The sequence below is a fragment of the Microcaecilia unicolor genome, chromosome 1 (assembly GCF_901765095.1).
Source record: "Microcaecilia unicolor chromosome 1, aMicUni1.1, whole genome shotgun sequence".
Lineage (NCBI taxonomy): Eukaryota > Metazoa > Chordata > Amphibia > Gymnophiona > Siphonopidae > Microcaecilia > Microcaecilia unicolor.
Genome location: NC_044031.1, coordinates 656201699 through 656222310, shown reverse-complemented (window position 1 = coordinate 656222310; position 20612 = coordinate 656201699). Strand labels below are relative to the sequence as shown.

The window sequence follows — 20612 nt, the reverse complement described above, 5'->3', positions numbered from 1 at the left end:
TGACAGGATTGTCCTTAAAAGTTGAACGTTCTTCTAAAATTCTTGGTTTTATTTTGAACATTACACCTTCATTTGAACCACACCCAGGTAAACCATCTTGTTCAACTGGGCTTTTTTAAAACTTCGACAATTACAAAATGTTTGTTGTTAGGTTGATAAAAAATGTTTCACTACTTTAGCTCAGGCCTATGTTTTATCCCATTGAGGGCCCTGTTTACTAAGCTGCGTTATAGGCACGTTAACGTTTTTAACGCATGTTAACCATGCACGTACATTAACCGTGTACGCGCCTACACAGTTAGTGCGTGTGCTAATTGTAGGTGCGTTAAAAACTCTAAATCGCCTTAGTAAACAGGGCCCTTAGTCTATTGTAATAGTCTATTCTTTCCCTTTCAGTCAGACTACTAACCAGGCTTCAGCTTCTTCATAATGCCCTTGCCAAGCTTATATGCCATATTAGAAAATTTGATAGTGCTACTTTCTGCATTAATATCACTTCATTGGCTTCCTATGCAGGCCCGCATTTACTTCAAACTAGCATGCATGATTTTTAGGATATTCGATGGCTGTTCCCCAGATTAGTTTCTAAAAATGTATCTTTACCCCTAGATCGTGGACTTCCTTTTCAGGAATATGGTTTAAGTCTGTTCATTTTTGGCTCTCGTTGCCACTGAATTTACAAGCTTCTCCGTCTTACCGTTCATTTCATAAAGCCTTGAAAACTTACTTATTCAAAATAATTCTTAATATAATGATCTTAATTTCATAAATCCATCTTTTGCTGATCTGTTGTTGTTTTTTTTTATTATGTTACACATTATGAACCTTTACTGATAGGGAGTTAGTGGAATACAAGAACCACATTACATTACATGACACTACATTGTATAGCCTTGAGCAAACCACCTATGCACCATCCTCTTCCCCATGCTCACACTACTGGGTAAAGCCCTCATGACCATGTGAGTTTTGTTTTCCCCTGTACAGTACTGTGTACATGGATGGAGTTACACATGGCATGCATACTGTTGTGTATGTGGTAGTGAGGTTTCTCTCTGCTTCATGTGCGAGGCTTCTGCCAACCAAAGAGAGGGGAAGCACTGGGAGACTGAAAACATTGAATAGCTTTAAAAAGGAAAACAGCTCCTACAGAAGAAATCAAGACACCCTTGCATAGATAAAGGGTTCCTAGTAGAAATGACATGAAATGAAAACTGCGATCACTGACTGAAATCAAAAATCTCCAGAATAGGTTTTTTTCACATTACTGATCACAACAATCTGCATCAGTAAAAATAGTGAGAAAAATATCAAAATCCCTGCTCTGACCTTAATATGTGTGCAGGGGTGCATCAAAAATACACTATAATCAGTGGAGAAATGAGGCCCCTCACAGGGCAGCAAAAGAAAGCCCTGAATCAAACTTGATACTTACAGAGAAAACTTAATGAGGAAATCACCACCTAGAACAGACCTTCCTCTGGATCTCAGGTAATCCACTAAGCTTCCCTGAAAGACAAAACAATGGAAAAATACATTCAGAATTAAAGCTAGCAGCATTGAACTGTCAGAATGCTAAGGCCTACAAGGAAATGGGTGAAGTACGTAGGGGGAATGGTATGTCCTCACCTTTGCCATGAATTCAGTTACAATAAACAGGCCACTCTTCTCTTCCACAATCACTCCCAGTAACTGCACTAAGTTCTTATGCCGCATTTGCCTGTCAAGAAAATTGAGCAGACATTAACACTAGAATAAGAAAACCACAATATGCCAACACTTCTACCCTGTGACCTAAAAGTGCACAATTCCTGCCACTGCTATAAAGTAATACTGCTAATAGGTATTTTCTGAAGACAGCAGCTCACCAATCACAGGTGTGACATCATGATCACTTGGTGCCAACTGGTACCATTAAGATGTCTCTGGATAAGCACTGTAATCCCTGAGTGCCTGTGCTCATGCACTATATTTCAGCTCTGTAAGTAAGCTTAAAAGTTCAACTCCAGATTGACAGAAAGTCTGCATAACTGGTGAACTGCTATCTTCAGAAAAACCTGTTAGAGATCAGCAACTTTGATTCCGCCAAAGATAAGCAGTTTGCTACAGTCATACACACATAGAACTCCCTAGCTAAGGGTTGTCATTAATAAAAAATAGGAGTAAGAAAGCAAGAAGGAAATTGGTCCACAATATCCACCATGGAACAAAAGAGCGAGCAGACCTTGCTGAAGAAAATGCTGTCTTTAGTAATGCTCCCAGGATACAGTCTCAAATGGCCACGAGACTGGGCGTCTAAATGGCAGATGACGTTTAATGTGAGCAAGTGCAAAGTGATGTGGGAAAGAGGAACCTGAATTATAGCTACGTAATGCAAGGTTCCACATTACGAGTCACTGACCAAGAAAGGGATCTAGGTGTCGTAGTTGATGATACGTTGAAACCTTCTGCTCAGTGTGCTGCTGCGGCTAAGAAAGCAAATAGAATGTTAGGTATTATCAGGAAAGTAATGGAAAACAAAAATGAGGATGTTGTAATGCCTTCATATTGCTCCATAGTGCGACCGCACCTCAAATATTGTGTTCAATTCTGGTCACCGCATCTCAAAAAAGATATAGTGGAATTAGAAAAGGTGCAGAGAAGGGTAACGAAAATGATAAAGGGGATGGGACGACTTCCCTATGAGGAAAGGCTAAAGAGATTAGGGCTCTTCAGCTTGGAGAAAAGACAGCTGAGGGGAGCTATGATAGAAGTCTATTAAGTGGAGTGGAATGGGTAGACTTGAATCGTTTGTTTACTCTTTCCTAGGACTAGGGGGCATGCAATGAAGCTACAAAGTAGTAAATTTAAAACGAATTGGAAAAAACGTTTCTTCACTCAACGTGTAATTGAACTCTGGAATTTGTTGTCAGAGAATGTGGTAAAGGCGGTTAGCTTAGTGGGGTTTAAGTACATAAGTAATGCCACACTGGGAAAAGACCAAGGGTCCATCAAGCCCAGCATCCTGTCCACGACAGCGGCCAATCCAGGCCAAGGGCACCTGGCAAGCTTCCCAAACGTACAAACATTCTATACATGTTATTCCTGGAATTGTGGATTTTTCCCAAGTCCATTTAGTAGTGGTTTATGGACTTGTCCTTTAGAAAACCGTCTACCCCCTTTTTAAACTCTGCCAAGCTAACCGCCTTCACCACGTTCTCCGGCAATGAATTCCAGAGTTTAATTATGCGTTGGGTGAAGAAACATTTTCTCCGATTTGTTTTAAATTTACTAAACTGTAGTTTCATCGCATGCCCCCCTAGTCCTAGTATTTTTGGAAAGCGTGAACAGACGCTTCACATCCACCTGTTCCACTCCACTCATTATTTTATATCTCTATCATGTCTCCCCTCAGCCGTCTCTTCTCCAAGCTGAAAAGCCCTAGCCTCCTTAGTCTTTCTTCATAGGGAAGTCGTCCCATCTCCGCTATCATTTTAGTCGCCCTTCGCTGCACCTTTTCCAATTCTACTATATATTTCTTGAGATGCGGCGACCAGAATTGAACACAATACTCAAGGTGCGGTCGCACCATGGAGCGATAGAATGGAATTATAACATTCTCACACCTGTTTCCATACCTTTCCTAATAATACCCAACATTCTATTCGCTTTCCTAGCCGCAGCAGCACACTGAGCAGAAGGTTTCAGTGTATTATCGACGACGACACCAAGATCCCTTTCTTGGTCCGTAACTCCTAACGTGGAACCTTGCAGGACGTAGCTATAATTCGGGTTCTTTTTTCCCCACATGCATCACCTTGCACTTGCTCACATTAAACGTCATCTGCCATTTAGCCGCCCAGTCTCGTAAGGTCCTTCTGTAATTTTTCACAATCCTGTGGCGAGTTAACGACTTTGAATAACTTTGTGTCATCAGCAAATTTAATTACCTTGCTAGTTACTCCCATCTCTAAATCATTTATAAATATATTAAAAAGCAGCTGTCCTAGCACAGACCCCTGAGGAACCCCACTAACTACCCTTCTCCATTGTGAATACTGCCCATTTAACCCCACTCTCTGTTTCCTATCCTTCAACCAGTTTTTAATCCACAATAGGACATTTCCTCCTATCCCATGACCCTCCAATTTCCTCTGTAGCCTTTCATGAGGTACCTTGTCAAACGCTTTTTGAAAATCCAGATACACAATATCAACAGGCTCCCCTTTGTCCACATGTTTGTTTACGCCTTCAAAGAATTGAAGTAAATTGGTTCAGGCAAGATTTCCCCACACACAAGCCGTGCTGACTTGGTCTCAGTAATCCATGTCCTTGGATGTGCTTTGTAATTTTGTTTTTGATAATAGCCTCTACCATTTTGGATGGCTTCCTAAAGGAAAAATCCATAGACCATTATTAAAATGGACTTGGCGAAAATCCACTGCTTATTTCTGGGATAAGCAGCATAAAATGTTTTGTATTTTTTGTGGATCTTGCCAGGTATTTGTGACCTGGATTGGCCACTGTTGGAAACAGGATGCTGGGCTTGATGGACCTTTGGTCTGTCCCAGTATGTCACTACTTATGTTTCGCCTAGAATACAGGCTGCGTCAGGGGCATACGATACCAGTTGGTGCAAATCTGAACACTCTACCAACATGGATCACTGTGTATCTTCCAGGGTCTGTTGGAGTGTTCAGATTTGCACCAATTGGTATTGTATGCCCCTGACACAGACTGTATTGAAGGTGAAATGTTTCCATGTTGGGCATTTGAGAGTGTATCCTAGGAGCATTAATAAAGAGTGCAATTTCTTCAACAAGGTCTGCTCTTTGTCTTTTGTTCCACATTAATAAAAAATAGGAAAACAGTCCCTCCCCCAAAAAGACAAAACAAGGAGAGTGCATTAATATCACAGAATAAGATACAAGCCATTAATCAGCTAGCACTCATATACAGTTTTGGAGTTTTAGACTGGCTTCCTAAAGATCTTGAAAAACTGGATGAACAAAAAACTCCATTCCCATGGGTCATTTATGAGAATCAGTGTATCTCAAAACTGCACAATCCCTGAACTGCAGGGGGAATGGGTCTCATAGAAATAGATAATACCTATCAAGCTACTATCATAAGCCTCCAGGCTTACTTAACAGCGTGGTCAGATTCACACACACAAAAGTTGTTGAAATGTAAATGTCCCAAATCTGCAACAAGTAGAAGGAATGAGTGAGAACCTACCAGGACACATAAGGAAGGAGCAACACAATTTGCAAAAAAGAAAAAAAAAAACACTCTTCAAAGAAATTAGATCAGCAAAAAAGAAAAACAAGTGGCAAATGATAAGTACAGTAGGACATACAAATGTTACTCCAGGAACCACTTGTTGATCAAAAACCAGCCACACAAATGGATAAGGAGAGGTAAATTGAAACCTAAAGGAGGAGCAATTGATAGTTGCAGCACAGTGGATTACAGATGAGATTCACAGGAAGCACAGAAAAAAAATGGGTACAATGTCTTGCAGTGGCTGTTAATTTCTGATGGCAGATTTCTACATAGAAAGGCACAATAAGATAGCACATCTCATCCCCTGGAAACTTTCTAAACATTACAACAGTGCTATACCGAAAAAGCACAGGATCACAGCTCAAAGAGAATTCAAAAGAATGAAGAGATTATAATCACTAGGGACATTTGCATTCCAACCATGGTATGAGCAAAACTAACCCAAGTGGAGAAAGTGTTCTTTCACAACGCAACTTTTTAAGGTAAGTCGAGTTTCCTTTTTTTAATCTTCCTTTCAAAAATTTAAGACAACCCTAAATCACATCTTCGCATTTCAAACTTAATATACTGCAAACAAAACAATTATCTAAGAAGTATACAAATCTGTTAAAAACAGTAGTAGAGGAAGAAAACGGAGAGAAATAAAAGGATGCCTATGTTACAATATAATAATTATAAAAGAGTAGAATAAGATAAAATTATCAGGATTAATCTAAAATACAGGTGAGGAGGGGAGGGTAGTGCAAAAAGAAAAGTAGACAAGGACAATGAAGTGTGCAGTCTTGCTGAAAAGGTGGTGAAAACTGAATCATCTAGGTTGCATGGGAAATACTTTTGAAAACAAATAATTTTTAAGAGCGACTTTCAATTTTAAGAATGATAATTCTAATCTCATGTCAAGGGGGATATTATTTCACAGTGTGGGGGAACCACAGAAAAGGAGGATGTCCTAGTAGAATGGGAACAAATTTGAAGAAAAGTAGGTACAATGAAAAGGTTTTGCCGAGATGAATATAAGGCTCACACAAGGAAATAAGGAATAAGATGCCTAACTTATTTATTAGATTTACCAACTTTTTGAAGGAATTCCCTAAAGGCGGTATACAGCAAAAATAAGTCAAGCATAGACAGACAAATACAACAGTAAAAATATTCCAATAACAATAAAAGGTATGGCATAACACGCTACATTACAATGTCAATACAATATGCAATAAAACCTTTTAATAGCATAGGGTAAATGGAGGAATGGCCTAGTGGTTAGGGTGGTGGACTTTGGTCCTGAGGAACTGAGTTTGATTCCCACTTCAGGCACAGGCAGCTCCTTGTGACTCTGGGCAAGTCACTTAACCCTCCATTGCCCCATGTAAGCCGCATTGAGCCTGCCATGAGCGGGAAAGCGCGGGGTACAAATGTAACAAAAAAAAAAATAAAAAGATGGAACATGTAGATAAGATAGAGTAACAGGAGTTAGAAAATAAGGGGACTAATTTAAAGAAAGTTGCACATGAAGTCAGAAAGGTGCATGAATATCATCTCAGCTAGGGTAGGAGTGGATAAATGTGTCTAGCTACAATATTGCATGTGTGTGTGTGTGCGCCTGCCTCCTGAAGTAAAGATAGTCTTGGGTTAAGCAAACCCTTTCAGGGAGTATATTCCACAGTGTGAAGGCTACTTCACAGAAGGCTTGCTGGCAGGTATCACATAGCGCGATATCCTTTTGAGAGGGTGTGGTTAGGAATACTCCTTGGGAGGACCTTAGTGACCTTGGAGGTGTGTAAAGAGAGATCCTGTTCTTCAAGTACTCTGGGCCATTTCCTTCAAGGACCTTGAAGATCAAACAGAGTTTTACATTTAGCCCTGTATTGTACTGATAGACAGTGAAGATTTTGCAAAAATTGTTTGACATGGTCATGTTGCTTACAACCTTCTATTAGTCTTGCTGCAGCATTCTGAATCAACTGGAGCTGGTGCAAATCCTTTGTAAGCAGACCACTGTAGAGTGAATTACAGTAATCCAGTCTTGATGTCATCATGGCATGCACAACTGTGACAAGACTTGCTTTCTCAATGTAAGGAGAGAGGCAGTGTAGTTCTTGAAAATGATAGAAGCAGCTCTTGAAGGAATAGTCCCAAGGGACAGAAGTAGAATTATATTTGTTCCTTTCTATTTTAAATTGATTCCAAAAACTTTGTAATTCTTTTTGCAGTTCCAGATATGTTGGACTAAGTACACATCCACATTTATGGTCTCCAACTCCAACAAAACTTTCTTTTGCTTATATAAGATTGTATTCCATGGACATCAAATGAGATAAATTTCACTTATGTGCTAGAATTTTCTCACAGACACAGAGGAGTGACGTTTCACAATATCAAAATCTAATGCACTTCACCAGAACAGTGTCCATCCAGTTCAATCATCACTTTAAATATATACAGACATACATATACGAATACAAATCATTCAAAAAAAGGGGTGGAAAAAGCCTCCCACACTGCAGGTCAATCCGGTGTTTCAAACGAGCCTGCTGCATCAATCACTGGCATAAAAAAATCAATCCTGAACATGAAAATTTATCTTTACTTCCACTTTTTCACTATTTTAATTTTTACTTATAAACTTAATCCAAAAACATTTATCAAAATCAGTTACTTAGCTTCGATATAACAGCTGTATTAGTCTCCCTGACGCTGCCCATCTTTTCATGGAGGCATACCGCTGCTTCAGGAGGATAAAATTTTTCAGTATGCTTTCTAATTCATTTTCATTCAATGAGCACTAACAAAATGGCACCAAAATGAAGTCTTGTCCTATCAAACAATGGCGCTCCTGTGATTTCAGATTTTAGTCTTGTGGCCCACCTATGTGTTTTTTTCTAATTGGGTGGTATATCAAATTTTTAATAAACTTGAAGTATTCCAGTCTTTCTCCCCACAGCCAGAAATAATTCCTTGTGTTGAAAATTTAGAATTTTCATCAAAGACAATCTTGGTCTATCTCCCAAAGCAAGGGGCTTCCTGGGCACACGATAAGCCTTCTCAATCACAGAAGTCTGCTGGTATGTCCAAGTGTGAGACTAATTTATTTAAGAAGGTGGGTGAGAAAGTCAGCATGGTGGCAGTGCACAGTATTCTAACAGTCTCTGAATTATCTTTTCTTAAGTGCCAGGCTGATTCTTCAAAGTTGTGATATCATCCTCAGCCTGTTGGCCACCGTTTTATTCTGCCCTGACTCCACTGAGTTTCACCTGTATTTTACTGAGTTTATCACTCAAGACTACATTCCCCACTTTTATAGTGTTTAAATTTGTGTTGCTCCATCCAGGACCAAACTATATTCACGCAAGGAATCGCTGTGGATGGACCTCGGGGCGGTCCCTCTGCATTTGGCCATTGCATCATCTTGTACTAGTTTGCTGGCATCCAGACTTCGGTGATTTTGCTAATGCCAACTGTGGTTTTAATGACCTTCTTTGTTCCAGCTGTGCCTGCATAATTAGACCTCACCCAGAAGAGCTTTATTAATGACTTTTTGTTAAGTTAAAACAGATAACGTATCAACATTTGGAAAGAGCTCTGATGCAGCCATCTTCCTCTTAGGTGAGCATCATATGGCCATCTCATTTAGCTATTTTTAATTTTTCCCCTTTTTTTTTTGTTTTAAACTTTTGTTGTACTTCCCTTGAGCACCTATAGAAAAAATAGGAAATAAACTGAATGAATGAACACTAGTCTTACCCAGCCAACCAAGTAGAAATCAAAGGCCAAACATTAACCCTCAGCTACTGAACTAGTCCTCTTTTCACTGCTTATGTACTAAAACTTACGTCATGACAGAGGCCTCAGCCAGGAAGGCCTGAGCAGTAGCGTCATGCTTGATGCATTTTACAGCCACCTTGTTCCCTCGGTAATCTCCCAACATCACATCTAGAAGAAGCAGAAAGAAGTTGTCACACCCCAGGACCATAAACAGGAGCACTAATCAATATGAAAGTGCTGTAAGTTAAACTAGGATCTCTCACAAACATACCCTAATTGGAAAAGTGACATGAACTGGAAGCTGGGATTCTTCAGACAGTATCATGTAAACAAATGGAAACATTTTTATTGCATACAACGGCCAACAAACCCTAATTCAATGTGTGATGATACTACAATGTGCTCTAATTTTATCAGAATTCCAACAGAGACAGCTGGATACAAATATCATGGAATAGAAAAGCCAGGTTTTTTTTTAATATTCAAATGAAAGAATGAGAGTTTGATTTTGCAACTTATAGCATTACATAACTGCAACAATTTCAGGGACTGGTACACAGCCTAAATGCTGTAGGTACTCCAATTTTGGCTTCATGCCTCACACTTACAAGCCTTCATTAAAATTCTTCAGTGCACACCCTGTCATGCTCTGGCCAAGTTCACCACCACAGCCAGAATATACACGGACCTCTGTGGCATTTCAGTGGCATGTCGGTAATATTTGTTATGTTATGCCAGTTCTTGTATTCTGCCTATACCTATTCAGTTCAAGGATGGATTACAGTCATTAAGAACTGGACCAGTTTATCCAGGATATATAAATAGTTAAAACAAACAAGTAACATATACTAAGAAGTAGATAAACCTGCCTTGCAGGGAAGAAATGTTTATTTTACTAATTAGATATTAATGCCCCCTCAAGTGCCAGAGTTCACGTCAGTCAGTTTGAAAGCAGTGGGATCCTTCCTGTCCCAACTTCACCACTGGACCACCAAGGCTTCGAAGGTAGACCAGAGGGGAGGCCTACTTTGGTTGGGTGGGCAGGGAGGAAATCATTAATAGTCTTTCATATGACAGACAAAATAATTTTTACACCTTGTGAAATGACTGATCAAACCACCTGCTCAGTGTATTTACACTGATGGTGAACATGACTCAGGAAGACCCAGGAACCCACATCTCAGTTTCTGCAGAAATAACCTTTTTTCATTTTGTAACATTTTGAATCACACTGTTGTATTTCATGTTAACATAAAAAGACATTTGCGATACAGAAGTGTTACTTACATAGATATTGTGTTATATTTTGAAATGAATCTGAACAAGGAACTTTCATGTTAAATTTACACAGCTTTTTTCCTTATGAACACTGTTAGTGAGATCAGAATAATTTCATGTGATTCTTGGGCATGTTATTAACACCTACTGCTACATGTGATCCCATCACTTCGTGCCTATGAGAGAGAGACTCTAGAACAAAGTACTGGAGGGGCATCCATTAACACAGACAATATCCAGCAACTGCCTCACTAACCTAGTTTTGGCTCATGCTGGAATAAACGAGGCCTGGCAACATCAGGTTGGAGACACCAATTAACACAACCCCCTCCCCCCCCCCCCCCCCAACAAAAACAAAAAACAGTATTCCTTTCTTTAGCCAGAAAAACACTGCAAACAGACCTGGACCTCTCATCTGAGGTGGCTCAATGTGTGTTTATACAACATCTGTTGCAAAACTCAACAATGCTACACAGCCTTTAAAGACAAACATCTCAGATTTATGGGCGCACTTGGGACTATACTCATTAAACAGAACAGGGATATGGACTCATGACAACCAATGTTGGAACCCATGGCCCACTGGGAATTGCTATTAAAGAGGCAGTGGAGTGGAGGAGTAGCCTAGTGGTTAGTGCTGTGGACGTTGAACCTGGGGAATTGGGTTCGATTCCCACTGCAGCTCCTTGTGACTCTGGGCAAGTCACTTGACCCTCCATTGCCCCAGGTACAAATAAGTACCTGTACATAATATGTAAACTGCTTATTCCCTAGTCCTATTCCCTTTCCCCAGTGTATGAGAAACCACTTCACATAAGAGCAGACTAAACCGCTTAACAGCAAAGGATGATATCCCATGGGGCATGGCAGAAGGCCCAGCTGCTACTGTCAGGGTCACTGGAGCGAGAATATGCTGACTTACCTCCAAATTCCCCCTTTCCGATGGTCTGCAGTAATTTTAGGTCTTTCATGTTGAGTGCCCAACCACCTGAAGAAAGAGAAAATAAATGCTGAGAACAAACTGTCAATGATTCGGGAGCAGACAGATCAGAATAAATATGCTGACGTTATAGTAAGATTATCATGTGTTGGTTTTACGCGTGTGTGTGTGTGTGTGTGTGCGCGCACACACAGTTTGTTTGTCTTGTATGTAATTGTTCTTTGTTTCAGACTATGTGCCACCTTAAATTGTTAGAAAGATTTAGTAACTAATAAATGAAATACATAAAATAAATTGATCAGTAATTCAAGAATACACAGTTGCAGGTGGTTAAGGAGGCCAGGAGAGATTCGTAGGAGGAGGCGAATGAAAATGGTGAAAAGACAGAAAAGGGTAGTTAAAAGGAAAGCATGACTACTCCACCACTTCTTCCTTACTTCGGGAGAACTCATCCTGTGCAGCCACAGTACCCTCCATGAGTTTAGGCTTAATTAGATGAGTACAGAGACCATCGGCATCCGAGGTGTAGTGCTTCCAGGAGAAAGAGAGAAAAAGAGAGTCAGCCACTCCCTGGGACTGTTCAGGGCTATTCTACAGTTTCAGAATAACTGCATGTCATAGTATAGACCAGGGATTCTCAACCCAGTCCTCGGGACACACCTAGGCAGTCTGGTTTACAGGATACTTACAATGAGTATGCAAGAGACAAATCTGCATACAATGGAGGTAAGGCATGCAAATATATCTCCTGCATATTCATTGTGGGTATCCTGAAAATCTGACTGGCTAGGTGTATCCTGAGGACTGGGTTGAGAACCCCTGGTATAGCACATTAAACAAAATTTAAAAAAAAAAAAAAAAAAAACTACCTCAGGCAGCCATTCAAAAACAAAAGAGTGGAAGATACCCAGACAAAGTCCAAGATAAAAAGTCTTTTTATTCTTAAAACACAATGAAGATATTCTCTCAATGTAGAAATCCCAACACAGGCCTTGTTTCGGCACATGTATCTTCGTCAGGGGACCTGTCAGAGTGATGCACGTCATAATACTGCAAGCTTATTCTCTCAAGAACACATAAATGTATAAATTGCAACTAACAGCATCAGTGAAGTGAACAAAAATAAAGGGTACAGAAAAGAATAACTACAGTATATCCAAATCAACTTGGCTGTTACATAGATACATAAATACATTCAAAGAAGTTCCTTCAAAAAGAATGTTGAAACTAATTGATGTGTGCTAAGAAAAGCTTTATGATGTAACAACACTGAAATGCAAAGGTACTTTCCTGTAGCAGGTGTTCTCTGAGGCCAGTAGGCCTTATATTCTCACAGATGGGTAACGTGGGATCCGCGTTGTCGGTCCAGAGTTTGTAACAAGCTTAAAAATAGGTCTTTCAGTGCGAGATGCACTCTATTGCGCATGTGTGAGCCATGAGAGTGAGGGACCAGCAGTATAATAAAAAGCATAATAAAAAGGAGACAACTCCAAGGGGAGGTGGTGGGAGGGTACGTGAGAATACAAGGCCTGCTGTACTCGGAGAATACCTGCGAGCACGGTAAAGACAAAGAAAACTTAGAGGGGGGGGGGGGGGGGGGGGAAGAGAAAACAAAGGAAGATACAAAGACCAACCAAACTAGCTATGAGGGGTGTATATACAACACATCCTATCCTCACTGCAGAAAACAGAGAACTGCTGGTCCCACACTCTTGCAGTGGGTGGGAAGGCACTCGTGCATAAGCGATGGAGCATGTTTCACGCCCAAAGACCTATTTTTAAGCTTGTTACAAGCTCCGGACCGGCAACGTGGACCCCACATTACCCATCTGTGAGAAATATAGGCCTGCTTGTCTTAGGAGAAAAGAAAATCACTAGTTGAGCAGTTTTTTTCTGAACCAATGACTAAAAATCGTTACCTGGCAGATTATATTCTGACTGGGTTTATTTCTGAGTTAGTACAGGACTACATCAGGATAAAAACCCTAACCTAAATGTCTACACCAGCTACTCCCTGGGATGTGGACCTCATGCAACCAGAATATCCCCAGATCAATCATGGCATGCACACAGAAATGCAACTCAAGAGTATAGAGGTATACAGGAATGGGGATCGTGGGAATCTCACGGAGTCCCATGGGTGTAACTCCTGGATTTGCACAATTCCCACAGGGATGAAAAACTGCCATGAGAGTGTAATCAAAATCTTTGGCAATGCCAGAGTAAGGCTTGGAATGCACTGATAGAGGCCACTGAAGCATCAGTGAGGCCTGGAACACACTAATAGAGGCTATTGGAGCACCAGACTGAGGCTTGCAACACTCATTGCCCGAATAGTGAATATATGAAGTTGGGAATACTGCAGGTAAAGAGGGGATGGAGGAGATTAATAGCGGGGATGGGTAGGGAAATTTCTGTTCCTGTGCAACTCTCTAACACAGAACACCACTAGACAGATAAAGCTGTATTTTATTACAGCCACATGGAAGTCAACTATGAAGGAGGATTTACCTATGTGCACCGACTGGAAACCCTGAATTTTTTTGCACTCCATCTAGAATGGTAGAGTGGAATACAAATTTTTTAAATAAATAAACTAGGCTCTATCAGATGGTCCTTCCACCAAGGCCAGCAAAGGGCTATGGAGGCACATCAAACTCAAACATACAAAAGGAACATTTCTAGAAATACTACATTACAGGACAATAATCAAATTGCCCATACTGGTACAAAGATTATGAGCACTTTTTACCCATGAGTTTTACATCAGTAATCAAAGCAAAACCAAGACCATGGTTTGGCTTTGGATTTGCCCTGGGGAAAAAATGCCTACTTCTTCTGTCGGTACATTCATTTGAAAATGTCACATATGGTTTTCTGCATATTAGACTTGATATATACTGCCTTTTACGATAGCATCAAAGCAGTTTGCAGTACATGTTATTTTCCTACCAAACCTAAATATACTCTTGAGACTGCTTCCACACAATGTGGGTAAAATTACACATGATGCAGAACAAGACGTTTAATTTTACTCCATTGAAGGTCAGCAATTTTCAAACAACCTATTTCTGAGGGTACAATGAAAATGGATAAACGCTCCTCTTTAAAGGATTTGGGAAATCTCAAACTAATGACTAGAAAAAGTAGGTAAAAGCCACCATGTTATAAAGTTTCTTCTTGGAGATCTGCTATAGGAGAATGTTTAATTCCTTGCACTACTGCTAGGGCTCAATTTTTGGCTTCACTCTTCCTTAAATATTCTGGAGTGAATTTGCCACTTTAACTTAGATTCTCACAACTGCAAATTAAATAGAGAGTTACAATGATAGGCCAGCAGTAGAAAGGAAACAGGGGTTCACTGCCTAGCTTAAGCCCCTATTCCCCCCCCCCCCCCCCACCAGTGTTGTTGGTGGTAGGAAGAAATGAAAACAGCCCCCATGGGACAGGAAAAAAGATAGCACCAAGCACAACTACAGGGTATTACTACCATATTCAGCCTTGACAAGTGAGATATATACGTCATCCTATTCTGTCTTGGTTATTGGATCCTTATCATTACAACGGGTGAGGAAAAGAAGAATGTGGGGCACTATGATGGGGGGGGGTGGGGGGGTGTACCTGGCACATATTTAGAAGCCTATCTAACCATTAGGAAATTTGTTCCAACCGTAGTGTTGTTGGACATAACCACCAGTGTGTAGTGAACTCATCCTGCTTTGTCTATGGAGAAAGAAGGCTGCATCACTGAAACTTACGTTGATAAACCAAACAACTAGGGCTACACATTTATCACAATAATGCTATTAATGCATGAAAATGTTAAAGTGTATTAAAAAGCTCTTTTGAGCAGGGACTGTCTCTTTGTGTCAGGTGTTCAGCGCTGCGTGCATCTGGTAGCGCTATACAAATGCTAATAATAATAATAAAAATGTTAATGCACGTTAACAGTTGCATCACCTGTCTCTCTTCCCTCCCCCCTCCAACGATGCAGCATGGCCCCCATCTCTCCCACTTACCAGCATCATCCTACATGGTCATGTCTTTCTCCCTTTCCCCTCCACCCCTCGTTTCTCACATGGCTAGGCTGCTGCTTCTCCCGATCTGCACAGCAGTGAGATGGCAGCAACAACAAAAGGCAGACAGATGAAAAGACACTGCTTTTACATGCTGCCACTGGCTCTGCTGGTCCCAGAAACAGGAAGTGATATCAGAGCTTAATGTCACTTCCTGTTTCTAGGACCAGCAGAGCAAGCAGCAACGCATAAAGGTAATGTCCCAATATCTACCTTCCTTCTGTTGCTGGTGCTGTCCCACCATCATGCAGACTGGGAGAAGCAGGAACCCAGCCATGTGAGTGAACAAGGAGGAGTGGGGAGGAAGGGGGACAGATGCAATCATTCTGGATGATGGTGGTGGGGAGACTGAGAGGGGGAGAGATGGGGCAATGTTGGATTGTAGTGATAATGAGAGGGGAGATAAACAGGGGTGGACGAAATAGGATGATAGAGAAAGGAGCAACGCTGGATGCAATTAATCGTGCAATTAAAAATTTTTAATGTGCAGCCCTACAAACAAACCTTTGCAAGACAGAGCTCCTTTGCCCTCTGGGTTTCACTTGCTGGTTACAATTCATATTTGGAGGTAGAGAGATAAAGACGACAGGAGGCAGCCTGACCCACTGCGGCACCTCTTTGTGCAGTAAGACATGATTACATAAACACCAGTCATACATAAACTGATACAGCAGACTCATACATTCCATAATGAATGGAAAAACATTGCAGGACTGGCTCAGAAGGGGCTGAAAAAACACAAACAACAGGGCTTCAGAATCCATACACTTTCCTTGAACAAGGCAGTGCTTGTGTACAGACTCCAAGAACTTAGAAAATGGAGCAGGCACCTGAATCTTAGGAGACAGGATCTGGGCGGCACAACCAAAGGAGAGGCCAGCACTCCTAGGCAGTTAGAGGAGGAGAGAAAGAGACCATCCAGATGGTCTCATACATGTAAATTATTAACACCTGTGTCTGACACCCTGGAGGATTAACACCTAGGCCTCCAGTTTCCTGCAGCAGCTCAGGGATAGATTCTATGGCAAGCAGCAGAAATTCTATGTTGAAGTTCATTTAAATTTTGCAACAATTGCATATATCTACTGTGGAGGAGTAGTCTAGTGGTTAGTGTAGCGGACTTTGATCCTGGGGACTGGGTTCGAGTCCCACTGCAGCTCCTTCTGACTGTGGGCAAGCCACTTAACCCTCCATTGCCCCAGGTACAAAATAAGTACCTGAATATATGTAAACCGCTTTGAATGTAGTTGCAAAATACCACAGAAAGGCGGTATATCAAGTCCCATTTCCCTTTAGATTATTCAAAAATATTTTCATCTAAACAGTTTTCCCATTTTCTTACATTTTTTGATCATTTTAATTTTTGCATGTTCTTTTTTTTTCTGTTTCAGATTTGCTGTCCATTCTTTTCTCCCATTGTCTCCTCTCCGCCCCCCCCCCCCCCACACACATACATACTACACACAATCACTACAGCATACCTCCTTCCCAAAAATGCCTCTATTATCACCTACCTCCACATCAGGATTCTCTCTTTTTTTTTCTTCCAACTAGTCTCTCCTAACTGATCCCTCCTGCAGTCCTTCCTCCCCCTCCTCCAGATTTACCCCATCTTCTTTCTCATGCTCCCAGTCTGAAACCTCTAACCTCTCTTCTGTTTGGTTCCTTGCCTCTCATTCCTCCCATGCCCAGCTTCACACAGGGACCCTTTTACTAAGCCATGTAAGCGTCTACGCGCACCCAACATGGAGTTACCGCCCGAATATCATGTGGCTCTTGCGGTAATTTCATTTTTGGTGCGCGTCCAAAAAATAATTTTTATTTTCGGACGCGCATATCGGACGAGCGCCAAGTAGCATTTGATGCACATAGGTCATTACTGTCCGGTTACCGTGTGAGACTTTACCGCTAGGTCAATGGCTGGCGGCAGTAAGGTCTTAGACCCAAAATGGATGAGCACCAATTTTGATGCACATCCATTTTCGGTAAAAATGTTAAAAAGGCATTTTTTACAGGCATTCTGAAAAATGGATCTGCGCGTGTCCAAAACACACATCTACACTACAGCTGGCCATTTTTCAGCGCACCTTAGTAAAAGGACCCCACAGTTTCTTTACCAGCTTCACTTGATCGCCCACCGTTACTTCCCTCTTGTGTCACATCATGAAGGGATAATAATGTGCACTAAGAAGGGTTAGGGCAATTGCTGGATCATCCTCAGCAACTTACAATAGAATCGTGCAAATACTAGAGCAAACGTTAGCAGTAAATTTAAGAGACCGAGATCATACTCCACATACCTTGGCTTACAAATGAGGTTCATTCCCAACATGGTATACAGAAAACTAACCTATTAAGAGAAATTTCTCCCCCCCCCCCCCCCCCCCGATTAGAACCAAGAGAATGGCAGCTGAATCATTCGAGAACAGCAGTACGAGGAAACGAGTAGGCCCCACTAGACCCACTTGAGAAATAGCAGTAAGACATGAGAAATCTTTCCACCAGATCAGCCTAAGCAACAGTGAAGAAGGAAAGCAGTAATGGTTAGTGAACCATAAAAAAGGCAGTTTGCCAAAATCAGAGGGTAATTTCAGAGCCCTTGCTACTTCACTGTGACAAATGGGGGGAAGGGAGTATGCACTAACAGATCCTGCAGGATTGTTGTACTGGGAACATGAGCTATGCTCCCAAGACTACTGTTTCATTTGCAAATGACTAAATCACGTGCAGATTGGGTTCAGAGTTAGCTTGCTTCCATGGCTGACTTCATTTGACATAGCTCCTCACCACATCAAGCTAAAATTAGCATGCTTTGCATAAAGATTTGCTTTTCGAAGCTGGTAACATATGCAGTTCATCCTGCTCCGTCAGGCAAGAGTTTGCCTCTGATACCATGATGCACATAATGATAGCAGGCTGTGGTTCTGATAAACATCTCGGCCCTCCCAGAACGCTTCCTGCTATGAGATGCAGAGTGCAAGGAAGTTGGTGCTCTGCTCAAAAGATTATTAAAACTGAAACTCACTAATCAAGAATAAAGACGACGACACAGAGAGATACTGAAATGGCAGGAACCCATCTCTGCCACTCTTGCCTTCAATCTTCAGTAAAGAACAAACTCCACACCAGTTACTCTTTCTTCACTTGGGAATGATCTTTTACTGGGCGAAAGGTGAACCAGGAATTTGGAAAGCTTAGTTCATAACCATTTCTACCACTGGCATAGATTGTAAGCTTCTTAGGGAAGGGACTCATTGTACCATATATGTAACTGGCTGTAAAGACCCTGGTTTAGAGCACTACATAATGCCTTAATATACTATGCCATACTTTGTACTGTTAATTGAATATTTTTATTGCTGTAATTGCCTATTGTTCATATTTGATCTATTCTTACTGTACACTGCCTTGAGTGAATTCTCTCAAAAAGGCGGTAAATAAATCCTAATAAATAAATATTTCTGAACAGTTGTTTCCATTCATTTCCCACCTGTCATATTATGCTATGCTACTAGAGTCTTATATTTATTTATTTAAGACATTTGTATACCACATTATCCCGAACAAGCTCAGGTTGAATGTTGGTTACATTCAAGAAAAACATCAAAAATATGATAGTCAGAAAATTAATTAAAACATTTAACATATTAGGAGTAATTGTGTGTTTGTCATGAAGCTAGGCTAGAGTATTGGTTATGTTGAAACATATAAGAGAAAGGCAACATTAATTTATTGCATTTTGATAAGATATGTCATTAATAGAAAAGCCTTTAGTAATTTACAGAATCTCTGATAATCTTCTAAGAACCTTGATTGCTTGGGTAGATAATTTATGTATTTATAGTTCATTTGTATCCCACATTTCCCCACACATGCAGGCACAATGTGGCTTACAGTTAATTTAAGAAAAAATTACAAATTGAGATAATACAGTTAAAGGTGACTAAGCATGGGGAGCAGTAGCTAACAATGGGGATAAGTTATTCCAAAGTTTGGTACGCTGATATGTGAAACCTGCAACTGATTTGCAAGAAAGGCCTTTGCAGTTTGGATAATGGAGTGTGAGCTATTCTCTAGATGTTTTCACTGTATTATGTGAAGGTAAATCAATTAGTTGTAGGAGGATGATAAACCATATATGATTTGGTAAACAATCACGCGTATTTTAAAGGCGATCCTTGCGTTTATGAGAAGACAGTGAAGTTTTAACAAGAGAGGGGATGCCTTCTCAAAGCGAACAGCACTGCATACAAGGCTGACAGTGGTACTTTGTGCTGTTTGTAATTTTTTAAGGAGTGAGATTTTAATACCCGCATATATGGAATTACAATAATCAAATCTGGATAGTACCAGAGATTGGGTGATAGTATGAAGTGTGGAACTTGAGAAGAAAGGTCGCAACCTTTTTAGCTTATAAAGTGTATGGAAGATGCTCAAGACCACCTTTGAGACCTGAGCGAATGATAAATGATATCCCACAAAATCCCTGAATACAGGTTCAGAGTGAGTTACATAAAAGCATTTGGCAATAAAATGATCAAAAAACACAACATAACCAAGCTCACACTATACAAATCATTCTAGCTGCAAAAGAAACGAATCAACAAAGGAAAGTTATCAGGCCCATCTCCACATAATATCTTAACCACTCAACAATTTAAGTTTAATACATAACTCTATTGGTAACCAATGTAAACCCAGCAACAAAGGAGTTATATGATCAGACCTCAGTTTTCGGCATATCAATCTCACAATCGAATTCTGAATCAAATGCCATTTTCCTCATAAGTTTCATTGACAACCCAGCATACAAAGAATTACAATAATCCAAAGAGAATAGAATCAAAGACTGAACTAACATGCTGTTGGTGAAAAAAATGAACAAATTAATTGAAGCTGTCAATTTTAAAAAAGACTTTTTGAACCACTTAATTAACCTGTGCCTCAAAGTCAAAAACAAGTCTAGAAGGACACCCAATACTCTTGCAGTATAAATCTTAAAACTTGTACCATCAAACAATTGGATACTGGAATAAAATCCTTCTTCAAACAAAACCATAAAAAATTCATTTTCTCAGTATTATGCTTTAATTGATAATTGTCAGACCAATGTCTAATCTGATTCATAACCCCTGATACTCTAATAAATCGATCCATATTCATGGATATATCAGCAGCATAAGAAAAAAAAAATCATTCTTCTGGAGACAGCCAAATCGTAGTGTACTCATATAAAGATTATACAACAAAGGAGGTATGGGTGAACCTTGCACAGAGGCCACTTTATGAAT

The 20612-nt window shown here is 40.5% G+C and overlaps 1 protein-coding gene across 1 annotated transcript in view; it reads right to left on the bottom strand.

Annotated features, from left to right (window-relative positions):
• The window catches only part of CSK (C-terminal Src kinase), a 188179-nt gene that overhangs the window by 39570 nt on the left and 127997 nt on the right, over positions 1-20612 (bottom strand). The window contains exons 6-10 of the mRNA XM_030186510.1: positions 11683-11776; positions 11228-11293; positions 9096-9195; positions 1630-1720; positions 1436-1509 (exon numbers count right to left, since the gene is read on the bottom strand). Of these exons, the coding sequence (XP_030042370.1) occupies positions 1436-1509; positions 1630-1720; positions 9096-9195; positions 11228-11293; positions 11683-11776 (425 nt within the window). The remainder of the gene's footprint in view (positions 1-1435; positions 1510-1629; positions 1721-9095; positions 9196-11227; positions 11294-11682; positions 11777-20612) is intronic.